Here is a 26,567-nt window from a genome sequence, read left to right on the forward strand (position 1 = left end):
CCTGTATTCCAGAATGTCTAAAGCATTCGCAATACCTAGTTCAGATGGTGTAACATATAGTAGGCACACCTGTGTTTACTATATATTTTGCCCTATAAAAGAAAAAAAACACAACAACAGTAATTTTACAACTTTTTGCTGTTTTTTCTCTTACTATAACAAATATTAAGCTATTGTGTTTGCATGTGATGCTAAACTGTTTATATCTCTTCAGAAACACAAGAATAATGGCACTAAAGTGCTTAAAATTGCTGTGGCAATACCTCAGATTTTGGCCAAATAGTTGCAGCAATGCGTTTTTCTATCTTTGCTGGAATCAATACATTGACTCTAGATATTTACTTACTTCATTGGTATTTGAAGTATGCTGCAACTATCTTCGACTCTGAAATGATCCACTTAGTCCAACACCTGATATTTATATATATATATATATATAGAGTGAGAGACAGAAATATTTTAGTCGCAAATAAGTGTCAGTACGTGTAGGAAGAAATCATTTCAATACCCTCAAACCATTTTAAAGCTTTAGAAACATATCTATATAACTTATTTCTGCAAGTGAATGACAATAACGTTTTTAATTCTAGCTTCTAGAAACCTTGCTAATGTTATAATGCAAAGTCTTGTACTTTTACTGCTTTACTAACAGGTCTCAAACAATCCCCCCCCCAGTCTTCTGTTAGATGGCATGGTAACTAGAAACTCTTAGAAAACATTTAATCCGTATTAAGTTCAACCTCCTTTAGTAAAAGCAAGCATGCAGGTTCTACTATAATTTTTTTTTTAACTTTATTTGATGGATTGGTTTCCTTCATGTATGGCTTGATGGCAAACAAATGTTTTAACTGATATCAGTTTCTTTGTGTTTGTTTTTCTTTATAACACTGCGTATCTGAAAATTCAAGTTTCATGTGCTCGTATAATCAAATCCCTTCAATAGCTCAAGAGGTGCTCGTATTTTCTCTTTGAAGCCTCACTTTTCGAATTTCGGAGTACTAGTTAATGTTGAACTCAATTTATCTTACCAAGAAATTGAAAAACAAAACTTTAAATACAACACGATATATATATCATATATATATATATATATATATATAACTTTTTTTTTCTTGTTTGTTTTCTTGGAAAACTAGCTTTAACTCTTGAGACAACGAAGCTATGATTACCTTTTTTTTTATTCTGTAGCCTCTTCTTTAGCTTTAAGCACTTTAAGCACTCTGTAATAGCTGACAGAGTCTTGAATAATCCTCATGTTTACTGAGTGAATGCTATTACAAAGATGAATAGTGACAAACAGTTCATACTGTATGTCAGGAAGAGATCTGCAAACTCACCATTTCGTTCTTTTCATTAAAGTTACCTTAGTGATATCTATCTGATAGTAAGAAAATAAGTTTTTTTTAGTTGTTGACTTTACAGGTGTTTGTTAGGTAGAACCTTACGCTTGAATCTGAAGTCTTCCAACCCGTAGCGTAGTGAGGGGGGCACTTGCCCCCGGACGCCGGGTTTGGGAGGCGCTAATTTAACATCTAGTTTACCCATAAGACTAAGGCTCATTAAAATGATTTTGTTATGTTTGACATCAAATATTAGTATATCATCAGAAATATCATGCCTAGGGAAATCCCGTGATTTTCAGTGTTAATTGATTAAAATACACTCACATCTGATAGTTGGAAGAAACTTTAACAATTTTGTGAACACCTGACATCTTGCAGCCGTATTTTTCAAGCTGTCGAGGGATTTTTTGTTTCTGTAATCTTATAATAATACCAATCAGGAGAGCTGTGTTACATTTATATTAATGTAGAGTATAATATACAACTGTATTGTGAACTGACATTTGGTGTTCCTTTCATCTTGTCTCCCAGTGGGACAGCGGTAAGTCTTTGGATTAACAATGCTACAACCAGAGGCTCGATTCCACTCGGTGGACACAGCAGATAGACCCGATGTGGCTTTGCTATAAGAAAAACACTTTAATGGAAGCACAGCCTTTCATCTTTGATTTAGCATACTGTATTGAGTGGAATTCAGTACTTGAGTGTATGGTAAATGAACTGAAGTGTTACAAAGATCCTGGTTTTTCTATGCCTAGGTAGTTAACACAAATATGTACACACCATATCGAAGCATCAAATGGCCAAAAAAAACTTGATAAACCCATGAAAATCATTAACTAAATAGAATCAAATAAAAAATATCCCCATTCATCACATGATCCCTTTTTATGGGATTAAATGGCCAGTAATTGTTTTTCAGAGACCAGATAATCATGAAATATGGTGAGATACAGTACCATGATAGGTAGGGTTGCCACGTACGGCTAGAAAGTAAGAATGTAAAGGGCGAATGAGTTTGTATTTTTTGTGGGGGGTGCCAAATTATGTTTTGCCCCCGGGCGCCAGATATCCTCACTACGCCACTGCTTACAACACCGGATTTGTGATTTGTCACTTTGTAATGGAAATAAGGATGTGATGTACTGATGGTTAACATTATTAATGCCTACTAAATTGTTTGTAAATCACACGTTGAACTATGAAACTATATTATCAAACAAACACAACAAATGCACTGCACCTCTTACACTCGTGTACGTTTATATCGAAATACTCTTCTGTAGCGTCTGCATGATCAAATACCAGTTTACAATGCACAGTATTATTTGAAACTTATTCAACATTCTTTTAACACCATTGTAGTAGCAATGGGGTCCTCACTTGTCTTTAATTCAACGAGACTTTACCTTTTAACAGATATAATTCTGAATTAACATGGTATTCAATCAGATATTCACGTCCTTATACTGCAGTGTGGTCTTCGATATAAGACTTTTAATTAGATTTAAACCTACGCAAGTTTATATTATTTTCGTATTCAAGTACCGTTTCTTGTTAACTGCTACAAATCCACTTAGTGTTTAATCAAATGAGTTCGCTTTCTGTGTACTGAGATTTTAAATTACCGGACAACTGCTCTTAAGATGTGTTGTGTTAATGGGTTGAAGACCGTCATCAGGAGGGAAAAGGAAAAGTATGAAAGTGTCTACCAGGGGTGATGTGTGTCTGTTTGTTCCCACCCCAAAGTCTAATATTAACTCATCTAAATCATTACTTGATATAAGTCTGTGCGTGTGTCGGCTTATAACTTCCGAACAACTGGACCGATTACCACCAAACCTGGCATGTACCCTCAGAATCTCTCGGGAAGCAGCATCGGGAGGTCAGTATTTGGATCTATCTCAGCTATGTCACCCCTCAGGGCCCATTGTTTTCCCTGTGCATTGAACTGGTACACCAAGTAGTATTCCTATAAAATGAATTCTGATTAACATTTATTTTTTCATAGAACATTGAAAGTCCTTATTACTTATCATTATCCTTTAAGTGGCCTGATAAAGGACTTGTTTAAAAAAGATGTCTCAAAAATTTGAATTATGTTTAAATAATATTTTATAGCATGACATCAAGGAATAAATTGAACAACACAAAATAAATTGTTATTGCACAGTAAATTATCCCATGCTATGATACATTCGTATTATTTTTCAACTTGTTTCTTTTAGTTTAAAGGAGCTGGTAGTTATTGATCAGCCAAGTATGACAACGATAAGGCCTGCATCTGGTTAAAAACATTATTTAACATTAATTTTGGAAATTCACAGGAGTTATAAGAGTCTGCTGTTTTTTTAAAACGGATGAAGGTACATATATGTGCTAAAGTTTTAACATCCTTCTTTTCCTTTTCAGAAAAGCTATACAAGGAGAAATTAAAATATCCACAGAAAATGGAGAAACGAGAACAGTACACAGCACACCAGACTGGGGAGTATGTTTTATTTTTTGTTTATATTTTATTATACATTCCAATCAACTTAGTAATACTTGTAGTGTCATTACCTGTGAATTACTAATATTAATGTTTTATTTTTTTATGTTTGACTATACGTTCTCATCAACTTGGTAATACTTGTAGTGCCGTTAGCTGTGAAGTACTAATATTAATGTTTAGGAGAGTTATCGTAACTAATATCGATGTATCTTGACATCATTCATGAGTTAGTAACGTTCTTTCATTATTACCTCCTAATTTATATCACTGCTTATTAATGTAACATTATGTAAGTAATAAGGTTTAGCGTAATCTTCGTAACGCAATAATATTAATGTTTTTATTTTCTATATTAATGAAATATTAATACTAATGGAGTAAGAATTTAATCTGTTTGTACACTCACAACCAAAGAAAATTACTTATGCGTTAGTTATTGCTTTGCACTTAAGTATATAAAATCTTAGCTGTCTTAAATATATGTTATCACCGTATTCTGTATTCTTTATTTCCATACAATATTAAATCGCGTAAATATCACATATTTTACGACAAAAACATAATGTTGTTTACATATTTTATGAATGCAACGTAAGTATGAGACACTTTAAGTTCCGTTATACTAACAACACAAACAGCATAATTTAAGTATGTGTTCATGCTCATATCAATAATAGTATCGATTCAGTGTTTACACTCACATTCATATCACCTAAATCCTGCTTTTTGTATTCACACATAAATATCACCTAAGTATTGCTTCTTGTAGTCCCCCGGTGGAACGCTAAAGTCCTAAGCTTGATTCCCCGCGTTAGGAACAGCAATAAGCTCAATGTGGCTTTGCTCTAAAACAAACAAACAAAGCTGCATGTGTTCACACATTAATATCATCGAAATCCTATAAGCTAGTATGGATGATTAGACTACGACATCTTTGGTAAATAACTAACCATTAAATATTTTTAAAATGTTATGACTTTTTAAAAACTTTTGTAATGATGTATATGTAAAACTAATTATTCGTTTAATTATTAGTTCCATACTTTAAAAAGGGGAAAGTATTTTATAATGTAAATCAACAACATTGTGTAACAATCGTGTCCTTAGCGCACTCAGCTTCTGACGCTAACCAGATCGTTCCTAAAGGGTAGAAACCTTCTTAAAGAACACATAAGTTATTCAAATGTTTTGGCTTTTAATGCTTTTTGATACTAAAAATAGACATTTCCTGAAATGGCCTAACTTCTCCTGCTCAGCATTTCTTTCTCGGGATTCACTGCCACATATTGTTCGTGCAAGTAATATAGAAGCTGTAGATAATGCCTATTAAAATAATTGCTCATTATTCATACACAAGATAAATTGGTACGTCACCTGCATATTGAGATTTTAAGGTTTTCTTTTATCTTTGTACTTGTTGTGAAAACTATGAATATATCTTGTTGTTCTTTCGTATAGTATGTTGCAATGAAGAGTTTTTATACGGCCTCGAAAATCCACTTTCATCAGATGTATGTCACTAACAATTATATTAACTTAATAAATTTGGTCACTGATGGGCAAGACATCAGCAATATTTGCTTTCGGTTCCAAACTAGCTTTACGAGGATCTAAGCTGAGACTGTCGACATGAATCTAATTATGGTTCTATTGGCTTTGTGTAACTACGATGCATTTCCTAGCTTCTAATCTTAACATGAGTCTACCTTATAGGAGACTGCAATAAATGGAGATCACCTCTGGGTCGCCACTAGTGCCTCCGGGGATCTGTGCTACGTTGGAGAAAACGATTGCTCAGTAAGTTAATTATTTTTGTCCTCAATGAATTGTTTTTACATTTCTACCTTACTTGCTACTTTTAAGCTATGACAAACGATCTTATGATTAAGTAATTTAACAAGTTGCAAGTAACACATTTTTGGGTCTCGTCAGCACAGTTTTACTCATATTAAGCTGCATATTTGGGTTCATTAGGCAGTGTCTTTTACAGGATGTGATATTTAAATTTTCTTATTCATAATTATTTCATTCGAGGTCATATCTTATGTTTAGATTATTATATCTAAGCAAGAGTATAATCCGAAGAAGAAGAAGAAGAATAAGTACAGCTTACTTATAAAAAAGGGCTTTAATCTGGTAATTCAATATAAAAATACTGTATTGTATATACCCGAACACTGTATAATTTCATCTTTTCAAGTCACAGTATCAAGTTAAACATCTTAATACAGTGCTTCATCATATGTAAATATTTCAATGATAATTGTAAAATAATTTTTCATCAAGAATTTCTATAATCACAATATATAATAAAAGGTTTGAAAATCAGGTGTTACTAGATAAATGTAAGATATGGCATAAACTGGGTTTAAAATTCTGGACTTGTGTTAATCCCTCTAGCGGAAAGTATGTCTTATATACGTTCTTCGTTTCAATCAATATCAATCAATTGTTTCAAAGTTTCAGTTGTCTCTCAAATTTCAATTTATATAACTGAATACGTTCTTCAAAGTCGTGTTATTTTAGGAAAGGTTTGAATATAAGTAGAATTTTAACAATATCATTTAGACAGGAGATACAGGTATATGTGATATCATTTAGACAGAAGGAGATACAGGTATATGTGTATATATATAAATATATTGATCTTTTATAGAAAGAAATTTCACACTTTTCATTCCGTAAAAAGAAGTTGTCAAGAGACCGAGAAAAATAACATAACTCAGTGTGTGGTTTGTATCTTCAGATACATCACAAAACTTCAAACATAACATAAAAGCCACCTGGCTTTTACAGAAATCGATCCATCACAAGATTCAGATGTAACTTCCTTATCTGGAGGCTTCATACCGTGCTTGCTTAAGTCACTTCATAGTTTTTTTTTCCTATTCTGAGAAAGCAAGAGACATTTCATCTTCTTATTCAAAAGCTTTTATTGTACTTGTTCGGGTTGTTTCTATGTGTGTTAAGAGTCAGCGGATCCATTACAGTAAGAAATACAAAACATGAAAGATATGACTTGAAAAGATGCGGATCCATTAGAATAAGAAATACAAAACATGAGAGATTTGATTTGAAAAGCTGCGAATCCATTAGAATAAGAAATACAAAACATGAGAGATATTACTTGAAAAGATGTGGATCTATTAGAATAAGAAATATAAAACATGACAGATATTGCTTGAAAAAACATGTAACCACAAGAGAATAAGAAATACAAAACATGAGAAATGTGGCTCAAAAAGAGATGTGTCAATTAGAGAATATAGAAATTTAAAATATGGTAGACATTGCTTGAAAATGAAAAGCTCTGCAACCATTAAAGTAAGAAGTATAAAATGAGAAATTTTATTTGTAAAAGTGTGCATCCATTATTGTAAGGAATAGAAACATAAATAATTAATTTTAGGTCTATAAATCTTCTAAATACATTATTAATGGATCCATATTTTTATGCTTGATTAGATAACCAAGTAAACTTTCTTCTAATCTTATAAAGTGTCATCTATTAATTAATATGATGGACTAAATCATCGTGTAATCAAATATGATACATACACTTCATTCGAATTTGTAAGAGCCTGTAAATAAATATTAATTGTAACAACAATGTAATCCATGGGAGGTTTTGTTTGTTTATTATTAAGAACAAAGCTGCATACTGGGTTATCTGTGCAGTGTCTACTACATAGATCAAAACCCGAATGTTAACGCTACAAGCCCTCAAGCTTACTGTTGAGCCGCAGGATGGAGAGCTCATAGAATCAAGGAATTAATTTGGCGTTCTTGATATATATATATATATATATATTATTGGTATTTTTTTTCACAAAAACCTTTTATTTTTTCCAGTCCTGAAGAACAATCACTGAACAAACAAAGAAAAAATAATGAAAGTGAAACATAAACTTTTGATCGCCTTTAGGGAGAATTATTATATATAAACAAGTTGTCATTCTTTTCTTACTTCGTCTACTACTACTTTTAACCGGGAAACAGAAAGTTGTTTGTATATAAGAGTTTATCAATAATGATTTTTTTATGCATGCGTTCAAAGCAGCTACATCTGACCAAAGGGTTCTAAAAATATTTTCATTAAATAAAATCATGAAACTGAAAAAGAAAATTCAACAACATACAATACATCATACCAAAGTAAATATATAATACTTGAGATCCATTTTATGAAACAGAATATTTCTTATCATGATAGTCCCTGCACATAAGAAAACAACAGTAGAAGCCCATACGTATATTTAATAATTTTGAATAATAAGTTCATCATATGCTGACCTAAACCTAATACGTAGTTAGTAATGTGAATAATTCTACTTTAATACTTCGTGAAATATTATGCGCAATTTCTTATATCTGACCTGTTTAACCCAATTCTCAAAGGAAAACTTTTGTTACGATAGTTCGTGAAGCTTACGAGATTTGTTTCACAAGTGATAAACCCTTATTCACAACTGAGCTGTATTTGCATGATTATAAAATGAGTCTAACATCCTAAGGGTTGAAACTGTCCACCATGGTTGCCAGTATCTGCGATTGTTTATGAGAAGTTTTTCGTTGAAATATTTTTATTGGGTAATTCATTTCAACCCATTTTGTAAAAAAGTAAAACTATATATTAACCGAACAAAATGCTAAGAACAAATTAATGGTATTTGTCTATCATGATCTATTATTTTATTAAATAGAACATAATCTCAAAAATGTCATTTTAAGACGAAATCAAAGCATCTTCAACCCAAACTTGGGTTATTTGTGCAGTTCTTATTACATAGATCGAAACACGAATTTTAACGTTACAAGCTCTCAAGCATACTGCTGAGCCAAAGGAGAGGGAATCTAATGGAGCTAGGAATTAACTTGGCGTTCTTGATATATATGAAAGGACAGGCAATGTCAAATTTTTCTCTTTTTAGGTTAATTTTTTCTCTTTTTAGATTACAATTTCATAATAAACATCTCAATTTTGGTTTTTATACAACTTTCATCATTGTTATTTAGAGATGAAGTGTTAGAACTATTCACTTGCTTACTTATAAGTGCGTGTGAGCACAAGTAGCTTTACTTAATGGATACCAAAGCCATTATCACCAATTTGATCTAGTTCGACCATTAGACAAATTAAATACGTATTTGTTTAACATCTAGCTAATTAGAATTGAAAATTTTAACCTCAACGGCACATTAGAAGTACGTGGTCAGAGAATTCAGATATTGCTGGCCTTACTTTGAGCTATGGGCCAGAGATATGACAACAGTACACGTCGCTATAAGATCTTTATCCGGTTCTTTGAATCCAATAACGAGATTGAATGTCATCTATACCACACACCCTTAGCTAAAACGGTAGAGAGTGTTCACGGTCATCGGAATTAAGTCTTGAAAATGTTGTTTCTTTTGTCAAGTTGGCCCTGTTTTTTAACTTATATATATATATATATATATATATATGTTTATCAGTGTTGGAATTCCTTTTTTTTATGTTTCATATATATATATCCTTAATGTGCATAAGATAACGAAAGAAAAAATATTTTCCTGCGTACCCCAAAACTAAATAACCACGTTGTTCGTCATCAGTACAAGAAAGGCAAAACAAAATACTGGGTAATTCTTTGTCTGTATTGTAACCAATGTTGATGCCATGAGGTACTTTTATTACCCATCCATAATTCTTTTAGTAAACAGTGACATCAATAGATTTCGTCCCCTAAAGACGGAGATAAGCAAACGCCTTTTACACATCTCGTCTGCAAGGCTGTAATTTGAAGGTTGAGAAAAGGAAACTTGTCATTTTATTCGATAAGATTCTTGACAGCACAGAAAGATGAGCCATGGGGCAAAACTAACCCTGTCAACAGCCATAGCAATTTCGAAGCTAAACAACAACCCGAGTGTCGTTTATCATATAATGGGCTCCACGGTCTGCTATCTTTCGGAAAAAAAAAGAACAAATGATTTTGTTTACCAATCTGTCTTGACGATGGAGCTCAGTAAATTTGGACGGGAAATCAAAGGTTTTCCCTTCATCTGTCCCTGTTCATATTATCTGTGTTTAAACGAAGATCATTCATCAAACTAACTGTCTAGTTATCTTTGACTAGTTTCAGGAAAGCTTTTACGTACCTTTTTATCCATTTATTTACAAGATAAAAGTTCGAAATATTTACATTTAACTACTCTGTAAGTCGTAATAAAAAAGTCGTACGTTTCCTCTCAGTAGTGGACCATTTGTTTACTTTAATTTCCATGTCATTTCTCTCATTTATTCTATTTTTCTAAAGGAATCTATGGAAAATTACTTTGAATTTTGTTTTCATATTTGGTAGTTTTTAATACTTTTATAAGTTTTACTGAAAATCTTTTTCGTAACTACTTACGTTCAGTTCTAGTGTGTGTCTATATAAGCAGAACAATGCAATATATGGTCCCTTAATCTAAAAGAATATTCAAAATGAAATTTTCAAACCCTTTGATTTCAAATAATTCATCGATTGATTAATTATATGTGAAAAACTAATCAGTTAATTAATAATCCTATTTTGAAAATGTTTTTGTTAATTATATAGTGCTGTTCAATTACTTATAAATATCGCCTTGGGAGATAGATGCCTATTGTGAGTTTTATTACCGAAAATGGCGATGCCGTTATTAAGGATCCTGGGATAATAAAATTCATAAAAGTTTGCCCTTCTTCAGTGTATCAATACTATGTAACTGATCCACTTTGTAAATCTATTTGTGAATCCTACGTTGTTGTTGAACGACCCCAAAGTGATTTACTGCTCAAATGAGCATTTTGTTACATTCATAAACTTTTTGTTTTCAAGAAGAGGACACCATAAACCGGCAGATATGTAGGCTTGACTTTAACGTAAAGTTAGGCAGCATAACACTGTTGTAATTACAAGAAGCAGTTGGAATAAAAAGTTGTGACCCATAACAGTTGAGTGAGCATAAAATCTAAGTATCATAGCACTTTGAGGGTTACAAAGAGAAGAGGCCTGTTTGAATGTACAATGTAAGTAGCATAGTACTCTGCATTACAATAAATAGTTCAAATAATAAGGAAAGGATATTTTCAAATTGATTGTTTTCTTCTGTCTAACGGAATGAATTACAAAACGTTTGCAAATATTTGATATATACTTTTCGTGAAATTCAGGGATGATGGTAAGACTAACACGTAATGTGAAATCCATGTATGTTAATTTCGTACAGTTGTAATCTAAGCATCAATCGAAATGATCGTGATTGAGACTCGGTTTCAAACGCATAACCTTTTAAATATAGCACATATTAATTCTTATAAACCGTAGAATAGTGCTGTGCTAAGCATCTAAAAGAAGAAGATCGTAATATAGTAAAACATCCATCCGTTACAAAACAATATCCAACAGCCTATCAACAAAACAAGGACCATTTCTCTAAAGGACAGTTGAATGAAACCAGGACATAGATACAGAATGGGAAGAGTCAAATATGACTTGATCTGAAATCTATCTGCTGAAGTAAAAAACAACAACATACCAATTATAACCCTTATCAGGTTTAATTTCTATTAGCATGACTCATATATGATACTAGATTAAAACGGTAAGCGGACGTGGGTGGTCCAACCCACTATGTGTCACGTTTAAACTGCCATTCGTGGCCTGCAGTTATCTGTAGGAAGGTTGATACTACTAATGGAATGGAAAATGAAGAACAATAAATATAATGACAAGTGTTATTAAGGGTAGAAAATTCAAGGGATGGGAAACGTTTTCCTATGAACTGAGTACGAATCACATTACGGCCAAACTCTGTGTAAACTGCATGTCATAATCTCAGATGACAATGAAGTATTATACTTCCAGATGAAGAATGTACCCGAGAGAGAGAGCTTAAAGATATTTTAGTTACTTTTATACGTGGGTTCCGATTGTATGAAATAGGAATGCAAGTTTAACGTAAATTTAAATTGGTATAAATGAGAACTGTATTCTTAAAGTTAGAATTATTGTATTAAATGTTGCACGCTTTTCTTTTAGAATCAGCTGTTTCTTTTCCAGTTATCAAAGGTAGTACATGTGTGTCCTCAGTCCATGGATGGCCTCTAAGTATTCCAAATGATGATATTGTCCCTGTTATAAAATATTTCACTGAAAGCGAAGTCGTTTATGTGTTAGACGAGATAATCCCGATAAACCAAAATTAAACATTTGAGTTTGTATTCGCTCAAAAAATACTTTTAGTTTTCAGCAGGTAGATATTTTAGGGTTAGAATACACTTATTTATTGTCTGATTCCTTCTTTCAAACATGTGACGTAAAAGTTACAATGCTTTATAAAATATTTTATTCTTTTTTTTTACATTTTGTTACGTATAATTTAGAATTTTAAACGCAATGTGATGTCTACACGTAAAATGCGTGAAAGCAATAATTTAATATGATTTTTCTACCATAGTTCCAGGTAATAATGATAAACTTTATTTTTTTATGCCCTGATCATCTTATGCTCTGAACATTTTACTGAATTCTACGATATATTATCTTACAGGAATACACAATAAGTTTGATAATTGGACGATTTCTTATTTACTAAGTACGTAATTTTGCATTTTTCTAGATTAGATAGAATTAGCTGATTGTGATGAGTCATTCAAAAGACATAAAAATACACAAGTATAGTTATGTGGCAATAGCTGATATTTTTGATTTAATTGTGATTTAACTTGTACGTATTAGTCGTTCATGGTGAATCATTTCGTATTTTAGAGAAGTATGTTTAGAAAATAAATAATTTTGTACGCAAGCTGTAATGAAGATCTGCAAGTATAGCGGATTCTAAATCTGTATTAAAGTACATTTAAAGGGGTGGACTTTAATGATGAACAATAGGACGACGGCACCAACAACGAACATTTGACACGTGTATGTTCAGTAAAAATCATTTAATTGTTGAACGTTTCGGAATATACACATTCCATCTTCAGCAAGCTATATTGAACATGGTAAATTATTGGGTACAGACATTTTATAAAGTTTAAACACTCTATAAAAAGTAATTAAAATACAGAATAAAAGTATGAAATGAATTAAAAGACAAACAAATAAACAAAGAATAGAATTATGCAACAATATTATACAAGTATTTAGAACAGACTTTATTGTAATGAAATTATGTTATTGTTTAAGTTGGGAGTTCATTTATAATAGATAAACTTTATTTAATTAAAAGTTCAATCTTTGATGATCCAGATAACATGACTTTGAACGTCGTAATCAAGACACTATGTGTGCGAATTGTGAATTTATAGAATGTTTAAATTTTGTAAAATGTCTGTACCTAATAATTTACCATGTTCAGTATAGCTTGCCGAAGATGAAATGTGTATATTCCGAAACGTTCAAGAATTAAATGTTTGTTACTGAACATGCAAGTGTCAAATGTTCGTTGTTGCTGCTGCTGTCTTCCTGTTGTTCATCATTAAACTTCGATTCCCGTCGAATGAATCTATTACAAGGGTGGATTTTTTATTGAAGTGAAAGATGCTTTATTGTTTATTTTTTAGCATGGTTAAAATAATAATTATTGTGTATTCAAGTGTAGCCACGGGAATATTTTGTGTTAGGTGTCAATACCGGGTGGATTACGCTGCAATCAAGTGTTGTGAAATGGTGGATTATTTTATATTCAATTATGGTTAAAGAATGCTAAAGTTTGTTACATTATATTATTGCATTAGTTTGTTGCTGCTCTTTTTAAGCATACATTTTGTTTTTATTTTTTAAATTTGCACGAGTCTATGATTTTAATAACCGTAAATAACAATTTTTCTTCTTAGAAACAAGGCCCTCGCATGAAATGTCCTGCTTGTAAAATAACCGCTCACACAAGTTGCATCAGTATCCTGATAGAAAAGGTAAGTGTGTCTTTTCCATAATAATAATATGAAATATAACTTTAATAAAACTACCGCAAAGACACATCCGACACTTTGGATACAGATACAACGAAACACATACACATACATATAGTTGTAATGCCATTAATATTAATAATTTTTGTCCATAACACAGGCTCCTACCTATATATATATATATGTAATGCAAATAAGCAATGTGATTGTACACGAATGATCCAAAATAACATAAGAATTTTAAAGTTTTATAAATTCTCTATCGTGTAAATGTATTCATTTATATTGTGTGTTTTTCTTTTCCTGATTTCAGAAGTTCTACTGCAAACCAACATTTAAAGATGTTGGTATTAGACAATACAGAGAGGTAAGTTTTATCTTCTTAAGATAAAGATGGAAACTCTGATACTTCAGAGGCATTTTTAAAATATTCAATTTTTTGTTTTTTGCAAGGGCTCACAAATAGCTTCAATTTGAAAGAAGGTCTTTCACGTAATTTCTTTATTTTACAGTTTCTTTGTGTTTCTTTATGACGGGGATTCTCAAACCTTTTAAGACTAAGCCTCCTTTTCATGGACTTGAATAAGTCTCCCAATTTTCAGATATCAAAAAAGATAAATTTTCTGGATATCAGTGATACATTTCCTGTCTAGAAAGGGATAATAGACAAGTATTTCAAAGCGATTTGTTAAGTTTTCTCAACCCGTTTGCGAATCACTTAGAATTCCTCCACGATCCTCTTGGGGTCACAGACCACTGTTTGGTGACACCTAATTTAGGATAATTAGATATATCTACCTTCATGTCTGTTATTACTGTAGCGAAGAAAACTTCAGTGTGATAATCATTCGAAGTTCAAAACAATACCATTAAGTTAGGAGAACGCTATTATGTTACATTCTCTTATCTCCAGTTGTTCAATTTGATAGAATTGTAGTTTGCTTTGGGAAGTAGATAGATTGTTATATGTATAATATGTGTATAGGGAGAAGTTTCTTAGAATAGTAATGACAACTGAAACTATAATCTATACAATTAAAATAGCAACGTATGTGTGCGTGAGAAGCTTTTTAAACCTCATTGAATAATGTAAAAATGAAATAAGGAGTAGGGAAGTACGGACGATGTCACCATATGCGTAAAAGAGGGGCAGATGTAAATAGTACCATGCATTGTAAATAGAAAGGCATTTGGGGAATTGATCTATCATCTCTTAGAGCCCCATCTCAGGCAGCAGTGTATATGTGTTAAGGTTTTGTGTATGAATTTCTTCATTTGTTTATAGATACTTAGAGTACCGGTACCGTCACCTTCTTAAGTTTTAATAATTGAAAGCGTCTCTTATTAGATAAGTCAATCGGTTTGTCATTTTCGATTAGACCATTTGGCTCAAAGTATCTTCTCTATCAAAGATGTCTGGTAGGTATAATGTGTTGTGGAATAGGTTTAACCCGCTTAAATGTAACCTCGCAGCTATTGAGACGCCCCGCACGACCATCAGATTCGTTCAGACCTCTACGTACTTAACCTCATACGTAAGTAGTCTTGGTAGGTCACTTTACTGTTTTAATTACTTCAAACACACATCTCTGCCTTCACATTTTATAAGCTTCGTGCATTCAAGTTCAAAATACCACAACCAAAAAAAAATATGTTTTGTACGCGTTTCCCCCAGTACGAAATTAAAACAGGATAAGGACAAAACCTATCAAATTCTTTGTCTCTCTGCAAATATTGAAATGGGTGTAGAAGAAGCCCCAGTCAAACCTCAATATAAATTTAGGTTTTAGGTTTACTCGAAAAATCTGTTTTCGATCTTCCATATTATAAATTTCAATAAAACAAGTTAATCGCCTACACTGTGTTGTTGGAAACAATTGTTTTCTGTAGGAATATTTGATATTCACTGGACATTTTTTAGCAAACTGTGATTCATCATCACTGGGTGCACCGGCGACAGCAGAAAGGACGTTGTAAACAATGTGGAAAGGTAGGAACCGATTCCATTTTTATTTAGTCTCCTTTCCATTCTCAAATACTGTTAGTTATTCTTGTGTTGATATAAAAATATATTCGAATGTTTGGAGAATAAAATGTCTTAAAATTTTCTTACTCCGGATTCAGACGTTCTATATATTACATACTATTCAAGCAGATTGATATGAACTTTCAAATAATATTTACTGAAGAGATTGCGTTTATCGCATTTTAACTTAAGCCGTTACAGGAGCTAGGTGACCTTCAGAGTTATTTCATTCTGTATCCTGCTATGAAGCCCAGCAAAGTCATTGGATTGTGTCTTATTCTGGCGGGGCATGGCCCAGGTGGTTAGGGCTCTCGACTCGCAGTCTGCGGGTCACGGATTCGAATCCCCGTCACACCAAACATGCTCGCCCTTTCAGCCGTGGGAGCGTTATAATGTGACGATCAATCCCACTCTAATTTTACACTGCTAAATTAGGGACGGCTAATGCAGATAGCCCTCGTGTAGCTTTGCGCGAAATTCAAACAAAACAAAAAAAAGAGAACTAAATGACTCGTTGAAGTGAGTTAGGCTACGCTTAACACTCCAACTGAGTCAAGTAGCCAAGACTCACTTCAGATGGGTTGTATGTTCCATCAGTTACTTAGCTGGGTTTTCAATGCTGTGGATGACATTTTAGATTCAGTTGGATTCAGAACTTCTGTGTTTATCGAAAGGTATCGTTTGCAATGATAAAGGGTTAAAAGAAGCTTATAATAACGTTCTCTTCCTTTTGAAAATAAATAACCATTGAATCGGCTTTACAGATGATTTTTTTTATTCGAGTTTAACGCTTTAATTTGTAAATATTATGCAATAATACTTAAATTTACGTTGCCACAGTAATTGAAATAAATAATTTTTGGCCTGTTTTTTTTTCTTCCGGTTTGCTATATTTTACCATGAGGAATTTTACGCATGACAAATAAACATGGATTACTACAAATAACCAAGTGTTTAGAAATAAGATTTCTTGAACCTTGAAATAGTATTAAATAAATTAAGATATATAAATATATTCAAAAATGCGTTTGTGAAATGGTATTTTCCTGGTAATTTGAGCATTTTATTCTAAGCGTTAAAAATATTTTCGTAACCTTATCATACTTTATGGCATACACACACATATATATGTTTGAACTAAAAGCTATACTTTTCTTACTGCCAAATAACAGCTAAATATCATTGTTGAGGTATTCCCTTATGGTTATCCCCAATGGCGCAACGTTTTGTCTGCGGACTTACACTGCTAGATTTCGATACTTAACTACTGTATTTAGCAGCAGCCAAGCAAACCCTTATGGTTAACGTGCCGGACTGTCAATCCGAGGATTCATGGTTTGCGTCCCGTTGCCGCAAATCTTGTTCAGCATTTTGGGGCTGTGGATGCGTTATTAAAGCTACGGCCAGATTCCACTATTCGATTAGAGTAGCCTAAGAGATGGCGGTGGGTACTGTTTGTTAGCTCACTGCCTTCTCGCTAGTCTATTAATTCAAAATTAGGGGCAGCTAGCTGAGGTAATACTTGTAAAGCTTAAAAAATCCATTTTAAGGTATTGACCTTTATCCAGAAAATGCTCTTCTACTTCAGGAAATTAGATAAATGGAGCACAGTTCTTAAATATTTCATTGTGATCCACTTTATAAGTTGTTCAGCACAAAACTACACATTAGATCATCTGTGCTCTGCACACCGCGGGTATCGAAACCCGATCTTTAGCGTTATAAGCCTAGAGTTAAATAGTGGTAACTTTAACTAAAGAAATGATAAATATGCGATTTTTCATTGCAAGTAGGGTTACTATTTTACAATTTCTGTCTAAATTTTACATTTTTTTTATAGGCTTTCCAGTCCAAACTCTCATTTGCCAGCAAGGTAAGTTTCGTATTTTCTGAACATAATTTTCTTTGTGTGTTTTTCATGTCGTGTATAATACTTCACTAGTTTTGATAGAAGAGTGCATATATATATATTATTTGTATTAATAAATGCACTTGTTTTTCTGGATATTTTCGCAGCTTAAGTTTACTGTAAACAACATAAATTGACTTTCAAAACAAGCTCATCAGTACTTTGATTGTCTATTTAGCTCCGGGTTAAAAAAATTAATTAACCCTGAAAATAAATGAACTGTTCGTTGGTTCAATTGAATTAAATATTTGTTCAGTAACTTATATACGTGCTTAGAATGTTTGTATGAAACTCAGACTAATTGATTTGCTTTTTCAGATTTTCTGTGCAGTTTCGAAATAGTGTATTTAATATTTATACATATCCTCTATTAGTTTGATTGATTATTAAACTTAAGTTAATATAAGTTTTATAATCAAAACTAGTAAAATTTTATCTTTGTTAAATGTATTTTTGCAAATTTTTAAAGCTAGTTTTATTAATTTGATACTTAGAATTATTTATTTAAATTTACTTAGAAACTTAGAATAGATTTTCGACTTGTTTATACGGATAGAATAAATCTTCTCAAAATATACTATTCTAGGCTTGCATTGTACTTGAAAATTTGACTTTATTAATTATAAACACTGCCCCAAACAAACTAATCAAAAGACACTGAAATACTGACGATATGAGTAGTTTGCCAGTTCTGTTTTAACGTCATCAGACATTTAAGGTCCTAAGTATGTTTATTTGTTTTTGATGGGTCATGGATTAGTGATTAGCATGCCAGTCTGTGAATCAGAGGATTAATGGTTTGCCTCCCTTACCGTGAAATCCGGCTCCGCATTTTGGAGCCATGGATGCATTATAAGAGCGACAGTAAAATTCCACTGTTTGATTAGAATAAAGCATGAGATGGCGGTGGGCGCTGTTGCCCAACTTCCTCCCTCTAGCCTATTAATTAAAAATTAGGGCCGTTTAACACAGATTGATCTTGAGCAAATATCAGCAACCAACAAATTATTCCTGAAGGTATGTTGTTGTGTTAATGCGAAACCAACTTAAAATCATTGTCTTTGTTTATGTTATGTAAAGTTTTTCGTTAGCCTGCTATTTGTGTCACGGTGCTTGACATTGGTTTAAGTGTAGCTTTGATCATGTACATTTTTTTATCATAAAGCATACTATCTAAATGAATTATCCCTTTCTTCACATAATCGTGCTTATCTGTCATAAATAACGATGTTAATAGGTAAATTGGCTCGTCTATAGTATTTTTTTTCCCACTGCATCGTTTCAGTTTCAGAACGAAGTATAACGACATACCAATCAACGTTAACGTAACTTTCAATCCAGTTCCTCTTTTCATGTTCCGCTTTCGGTCTTGATGAGCTCTTAACTTTCACGCAACTTTCGAACACGAAATCTTTTTCTCTTTACTTCTGTAGATGGCAGAGAAAGTTCATTTGTTTCTTGTTGGTGTTGTTTTTAGAGGGGATCGAAAGATGGAGTTTTCTTCAGAACCTTTCTTTTGAACTTCGTTTTACTCAAAAATATTTAGTAAATTTCTTTAATGAAGTTTAACGACTTTCATTCTGTCATTTGAACACAAAACTATTAATTAGAAATATAATATCTTCAGTTTGGAAACCTGCCTTCTTGAGACACTCTCTACATGTAACAACATATCATAGCTATATCAGACCATGACAGTTGTAGTTTTTGTGGAATTTTGCACAAAGCTACACAAGGGTTGTCTAGGCATGGTAGTCTCGAATATTCTACTGTTAAACTAAAAGAAAGACAACTAGTCAACAGTACCCACCGGCGTTCCTTGGACTGTTCTTGTGTTATCAAATATATGATTTAATTGTCACTCTTATGGTGTACCCTGTGAATCGCGACTCGTGAATCCTCGTATTCACCGTCCGAACACACTGAATACTAGGCCACGACAGGTCCAACAGCAATAGCAACTGGCAATTTGGGATTTAATTTAAAATATGCAATTTTTCTTAATAAACTGATTAGTTGGACGAGTCTAATGTTGTGTTGTTCTTATGAGAACCATGTTGTGGAAAACATCTCAATTGTTACACTGTAGGTTTTATTACGGTATTTTGGCCAATTTGTATTCCATTTATAAAAGTTGTATAAAATCAGAGATCTAGCAAAATAGCAGACTTGGCACAAACCTGTAATACACGTATATAAAGTCAAGAACCTCCGTACCGATAATAGCTCTTCATGAGAGAAAAGTTTAAGTTGGTAATATGTGTGTACTGTTGATATTAAGATTAGATATAGCTTACATGTTACGACAACTGTAAATGTGGAAGAAAGTGTGTTCTTTAAGATATACCTACTATTAATTCCAGGAAATCGTGGGTATCAGTTGTTCGTGGTGTAAAACAGCCTATCATAATAAGGAACAATGTTTTAATATGCAAAAGCTCGAAGAACACTGCACTCTGGGAATCCATACCGACATCATCGTTCCTCCATCTTGGATAGTAAAACTTCCCCGGAAAGTGAGTAGAAATGGCATTACGAACTATTGTTTATGTTTTAATTGTTTTCCGTCTGCTACAAAGCAAGAAAACAACCCGATCTCGGTGTGGGCTTAATAGTTTCCTATAACCCGTGTTAACGTGTGACTGAAAATTATGTTGTGGAATCCAATAGACCATATAAAATTCTATATTACTTTATAATATTATCACGCATTGTAGAGTCTATTGGACCATATTAAAATCTATGTTATGTTATAATATCGTATATTGTGGAGTCTAATGGACCATATGGAAATCTACATTACTTTATAATATCATCACACATTGTGGAGTACATTGTACCATGTGGAAACCTGTGTTTCTTAAATTACCCAAATCTATCATTATTAGATTTCGAATAACATTTTTATGTAAATGAACAAATAAGTTTTTATTACATCTGGCTGATCTGAATAAATTAAGATTTTGAATAATGCGTTAAAATTCGTTAGTTTGATAAACTTTCGTTTGTTGAATAAACAGGTCTAGTAGATTGTAGAATAATATAAAGTATTGCTTACTTAGTTCAGTGGAGTCAAAATGTCATCCCAAACGTGGCTCTTTGTTGTTTTGTTATGTTTAGTTGCTTATACGATCACCAGGGGGAAGAGGACAGCGTGACCCAGTCGTTAGAGTTTCGTACTTAAAGCTTGCGAGTTTGAGACTAACTCGCGACATATTATGTCTTTGAGCAAAATAGTTTTCCCCAATTGTTTCAAGCTTCTCAACTGTATAATGGATACCATTGAATAATCAGGTATTAACCTGCGATAGACTGACATCCCATCCAGGAAAAATGTTTCACCATTCTCATCTCCTGTGTCATTGAAACCCGTGTTCAGCACCAGCTCCTATGTGCTGTTTGGGCATGGGATGGATTTTACTTGACATTACGATCATCAAAGCCTGATTTGTTATTAATTACTATCATTATGACATACTAATTATTTATTAGTTTATATCCTACCCTACGACTGCTAATCTGTTGCCTTCATCATGGAAGTCCCGAGGGGTGCTGTATATGGACTCAAGAGTTGGGATACTATCTTCTGTTTTATTACTACACCTACCTTTCTAACAAGAAGACCCAATATTGAATCCCGATTTTTGCCAACACGCACAACCTTTCTTATAAGTCTTCTGAAGATGGTAGCAAATTAGAATGTAGAACATAAACTAATAACTAGCTTATAACAGTACGCCATAATAATATTAGGAAAAATAGTAACTAATTACCAATTAGACTAAGCGTTCGAAAAGGCTACTAACCATGATAACGATTGTATCCTGTCGCCACAATCTTAGTGAAGGTAGTTAAACGTATCATTTTGATTTTTCAGGAACACACAATTTTTAGCACAGTCAAATATTTAAGATGCTACAATGATATAAGATCGTGTCCGTATCCACTTCAATACGTTTGTCCGAGTTTGTTTTTTTTCTAAAGAAAATCGTACAAGATTTGCATAAGTTTATACAAAGATTATGCAGAAACGATAAAGTGAATTTATACTAAACGTTGATACTATTTTCTACTTTGTCTGAATAACATGTTAATTAAAATAATTTCAGCCTTTGCATTAATTTTTTCAATACAAATTAATCAACTTACAATGAGCATTCCAGTCAAATACTGTGATACTTTATATTTCTGGCAAAGCTCGTCATTTATTCATTCGAAACCTACATAAACAACCTTGTTGTCACAACCAGATGTTACCCTGAATTTTAATTATCTTCGATGTCTGCTTCTGTATCGTATTTTCAATGTTACATACCTTCTATTGTTATTCTTTTAGGGATCTTTTAAGTCTTCTCTGCGCAGGTCGCCGAAGAAAAGAGGATCTACAAAGAGGAAAACCAAGAAAGAGGTAAGACGATAAATTTTTGTTGGCATTATAATAATTAAAGCGTTTCTTTTCGGCAGGTATTCAACAGAATGTAAATTGTGCTAACAAAAATAAATGTATATGTCTTTCTTTTTCATTTTAAAACTTTTGAAGTTACAAATTCAAATTTAGACTTAAAAACAAAAAGGATTTGAGTTATTTCATGGTGAACATCGGCGAGGCTTTTTTTAATCCTTTTATCTGAACGAAGTCAGTGTAATAAGATTTCCCCGGAACGTTTAGAAGACGTGACTAGGTTTGAAAATAAGAATATATAGGAAAGTAAAAGTTCCTTAAAACCAAACTAATTAGTTTAGAATTGAGTGCTACTCATTACCATCACAGTTGACTGCGATGCTAGAATTGGGAAGGACGATCCCAATAATGATGACAGTTTTCCGCTACTGTTAAAAGCATTATCAAATTATAAATGGTGACGTCATTGCTGGAGGTTTTGTTCACAAATTATTAGACAAAAGGAAAACGACATTTCCTAAAATTGCATTTTCTTTTATTTAAACTTTCCGACAATATTATGTAAGTTGTTCATGCAGTCCGAAGAATATCACTTAACACAATTTTCAGAATGATTTTCTTGTTTTTATCTATTTCGTTTCATTCACTCGATAGAATATTAAAGTACTTTTTTTTACAATAAAGTCTTATCATTGCAATAGAAATTTTCAATATGGTAAAGGGAGTTTGAGAAGATAGTCTTAGTAAACATCATGTACTGGCAGACTAAATATATTACACAGTATTTTTGTGTTTGATTTGTATTAAGTATCTGATGACATATTTCAATTATAGTGTTGAAATTATCATCCAAAGTGTAATCAGTTGATGTGTTGTTAAAGTGAAACTTTGCTATATGATTTAAACATACATACCTATGAAAATAGGCGATGTTAGGTTTATTCAGAAAGTTCTATATATTAAAAAAATCAACTGCGTTACTTAGATCGGTATATTGTGCGGTATTTACTTGTATAGATAGTAGAACTTTCTATACTAAAAGTAAAAAAAACAACAGAAAATACTACTGAAAACATTTTTAACTTGAGTATATTCGAAGACGATACCTGACTCATAGAGAAATAAGGTGTTTGGTAGAAACTGCATATTCAAGAATTACAAGATAAGTATAGAATACTGAAAAAGACTGGAACTGACGATGTGTCTAATGAAAGAAGGTATTAATGTGCCAAAAGGAATATATCACAAGAATGTTATGCGACTAGATGTCTGTTCTGTTGAAGTTCCCTAAATTGACAAATAACTATTGCTTGAATAATAACTCAAGAAAGGTTAATAAAGAAACTTTATACGTTCATAGAAACTGATATAAAACAAATGAAAGAATTCTCCTATTTTGGAAAACTTGTGTGTATGTATATAAAACGTCGGTATTATGTAACTTTACCAAAGTTACTTTACTTTAATTTTAAACTGATAGACGAGGTAAGATAGCTAGCTAGGCCTTGGGCTACTCTAGTCTGATTTAATAGTGGGATTTGAGCGTCACTTTTATAACATATTTACAGTTCCAAAGTGTAGAGCACGTTTTACGACAACGGGACGCGAACCCTAAACCCCCAGATTCACAGTCAGGATACGCTAACCACTAAGCCACGTCTTTCCCACAACAAGAATTGTAAGGAAAACTGTGCTCTTCGTATTGTTGTTTTTACTGTTGATGTGAAGTTTTAGTCATAGGTTTAGGCTTGTGATATATGCAATATTTTAATTTGTGTTTGTTTCCCAACTACTGTCTAAAATGTAATATTAAATTATTGGTGAAAAATATCGTATGATATATTCTCTTACTTTGACAATAATTGGACTGGTCTTATACAGCCATTAAAAATTTGTACAACACAATTAGTGATGCTGGGCTAGCGTTGCCGTGGCATCCGTCAGGCTAGTAGAAAGTAAGTAACTTATCGAGTGTTAGTTTTAACTGCTCACTTGCTTGAGAAATCGATTGGCATAACTTCGGATCTGATTCTACTGTCTTGTGTCATGTTTTTTAAGCAGGCAATGTTGTTAAACTAGTAACGCATGCATACAGACCTAGTGACCCATCTGTAGTATAATACATTATTTTTGATTATAATAAAACCGGGTAATGAATAATATAAGAATAGGAATGCTGCTGATCCTCCTTCACTTTTTCTTAACTTCGAGACGACGTTTCGGGCTCCATTCTGAGTCCTTCATCACAACCATTCATTCATCTTATCCATCTGTTCATTAATTCATCATCCAACTATATCCAACTATAAATGCAATTATTAGTATCGTTATTTCATGTATCCATACTTTCAACCACCTGTGCGTAAATGATAATTTTCTGCTTAATATTATTTTTTGTCTGATCTCTGGATACTATTCTTATGATGCCTGGATTTCTTTTGGGTAGTTCGAATTAACGGTAAATTTAAAGACATGGCCTTGTTAAAAAGTATTTTGTTTTTGGTAATACGTTCTTTATGGTTTATTATATAATTTTCAAATATTTACAAAATGCTCTTCACGTTTCGACAGTGTTTTGATAGCAAATCTTTAAGCCTGTTCAACATTTTTAACTTTTCTTTCTATTCAGCATTGAAATGCAAACCGGGTAGATCATAAACCAAGCATTTTATCAAAACACTATCTTTCAGGTAGCCCCCAGTGGCACGGCAGTATGTCTACAGACTTACAGTCGAACTTAATTATGACAACAAAAAAAAAGGAGCAGAACATAGTCGAATATTTTGTTAAACATATTTTTAACCAGCATTACCAATTTAGGCTTCTTCATTGTGTTTTCACTTATTGTGTTTTACACGTACACACATATACGTATACCATAACTAAAACTTAAGACTTGTCTGCTGGAACTTTAAACTTAGATAGGTTGCTTTCGTTTCTGAACGTTAAATAACTAATGTTACATACATGATTTGTTTCCCTGACAACGTTTACGAAACCCTAAATAGAGAAGCCTTAGATAAACATGAGTGTTCAATTATATTTCTATATTTGTTTACACGCGAACAGTAGCGTTCAGATAGACTTGTGCCACATCCTTACCATTTATGTTTGCTAAACATATTTTTTAACTCCCTAGGGCAAGTAGTTTCAAATTTTAGAATCATTATACATTAAAAAATAATTTGAAATCCTGACTATTTATTATTTCCGTATGTTTAACAAAACTTGACATACTTCGTCAAATGAGAAATTTTGCAATAAACAAACAAAAATCATTTTCACGACGAAATATTCTTACTTAATTATAAGCATTTCAAGGTGTGATTTTTTTATGGTATAAAACGTTTTTCTTCTAACGATTAGTAAGGTTATGTACGGTGTATTTAAAAAAAAACGGTTTTTAAAATTCATAATGACAAAAATTGGCAAATAAATAAAAGTTATTCGTTCTCCAATTTTGAAGTCGTTAGTTATTTGTAATTAGTAAAAGAATCACAATCGTTATTGAAAAATGATAAGGCCTGTCAATTCTGCTATTTATCATTAAACACTAGTTCGCTTGAGAATGAGATAATGAAAGAGTTAAGTTTAGTTGAATATATATATCTACAATATGCACTCATTAGTATAAAACGACATATAAAATATAATTTGATTTTTTCCGTAGGGTCTGTGATTACAACTACAAGTTGGCAGTGACCCCTCGATGTATATCTAGCTGCAACACATATTATGTAATGAAATAAAACCCTAACGAATTTAGTGTGCTTCATGTAATTCTAGGTGACTTCATTCCTGCATGTCCTACTAATCGTTTTATCTCCTCCAATCTTACTGTTTCTGCTCAAGTCTAAAGCGTAGTAAAGACGTAAAGTAAAAACAATTGCAAGCGATAGTGTGTTCCAAGGCTTCAATATGAACAATGTAAGCTAACGTCTCTCTCTTTCTCTGTACTGTTAGCAAGATATTCTATTTATCTGTGCTACAATAAAAATTGACAGTACATCAAAAAAAAAAAGTTGCGAGAGATAAATCCACCGTGTTTTTGTTTGAACTTGTAAAAGAATTCAATATTTTTATGTTGAAAGAAAAAAACAAAATTACACCTGGAAGTTTATCGATTAGTTTACGTAAAGCAATTTTAGTGAATTGTTAGCCATAGTGAATCAGTGAAATATTTTCTGTATCATGTTTTCGGGTTGTCTGAGCTCAACCAAAAATCTCCTTAAGATACAAACACTTCATATCTTAAAAAATGTTTTTGATGGTTAACTTGTAGGTTGTTTGTTTTTTTCGTACACTCACATAAAGCTAGTCGAGGGTTTTTTTTTGTTGTTTTTGAATTTCGCGCAAAGCTACATGAGGGCTATCTGCGCTAGCCGTTCCTAATTTAGCAGTGTAAGACTAGAGGGAAGGCAGCTAGTCATCATCACCCACCGCCAACTCTTGGGCTACTCTTTTACCAACG

At 32.5% G+C, this 26,567-nt stretch overlaps 1 protein-coding gene across 4 annotated transcripts in view; it reads left to right on the forward strand.

Annotated features, from left to right (window-relative positions):
* The window catches only part of LOC106459404 (eye-specific diacylglycerol kinase-like), a 284,650-nt gene that overhangs the window by 215,824 nt on the left and 42,259 nt on the right, over nucleotides 1-26,567 (forward strand). For all 4 annotated transcript variants that reach the window (XM_022385894.1, XM_022385893.1, XM_022385892.1 and 1 more), the window contains exons 2-9: nucleotides 3,756-3,834; nucleotides 5,551-5,634; nucleotides 13,685-13,762; nucleotides 14,073-14,126; nucleotides 15,681-15,749; nucleotides 17,626-17,658; nucleotides 20,058-20,210; nucleotides 22,031-22,102. In XM_022385894.1, the coding sequence (XP_022241602.1) occupies nucleotides 3,756-3,834; nucleotides 5,551-5,634; nucleotides 13,685-13,762; nucleotides 14,073-14,126; nucleotides 15,681-15,749; nucleotides 17,626-17,658; nucleotides 20,058-20,210; nucleotides 22,031-22,102 (622 nt within the window). The remainder of the gene's footprint in view (nucleotides 1-3,755; nucleotides 3,835-5,550; nucleotides 5,635-13,684; nucleotides 13,763-14,072; nucleotides 14,127-15,680; nucleotides 15,750-17,625; nucleotides 17,659-20,057; nucleotides 20,211-22,030; nucleotides 22,103-26,567) is intronic.

The sequence above is a fragment of the Limulus polyphemus genome, unplaced genomic scaffold (genome assembly GCF_000517525.1).
Source record: "Limulus polyphemus unplaced genomic scaffold, Limulus_polyphemus-2.1.2 Scaffold602, whole genome shotgun sequence".
In the NCBI taxonomy this organism is placed as follows: domain Eukaryota; kingdom Metazoa; phylum Arthropoda; class Merostomata; order Xiphosura; family Limulidae; genus Limulus; species Limulus polyphemus.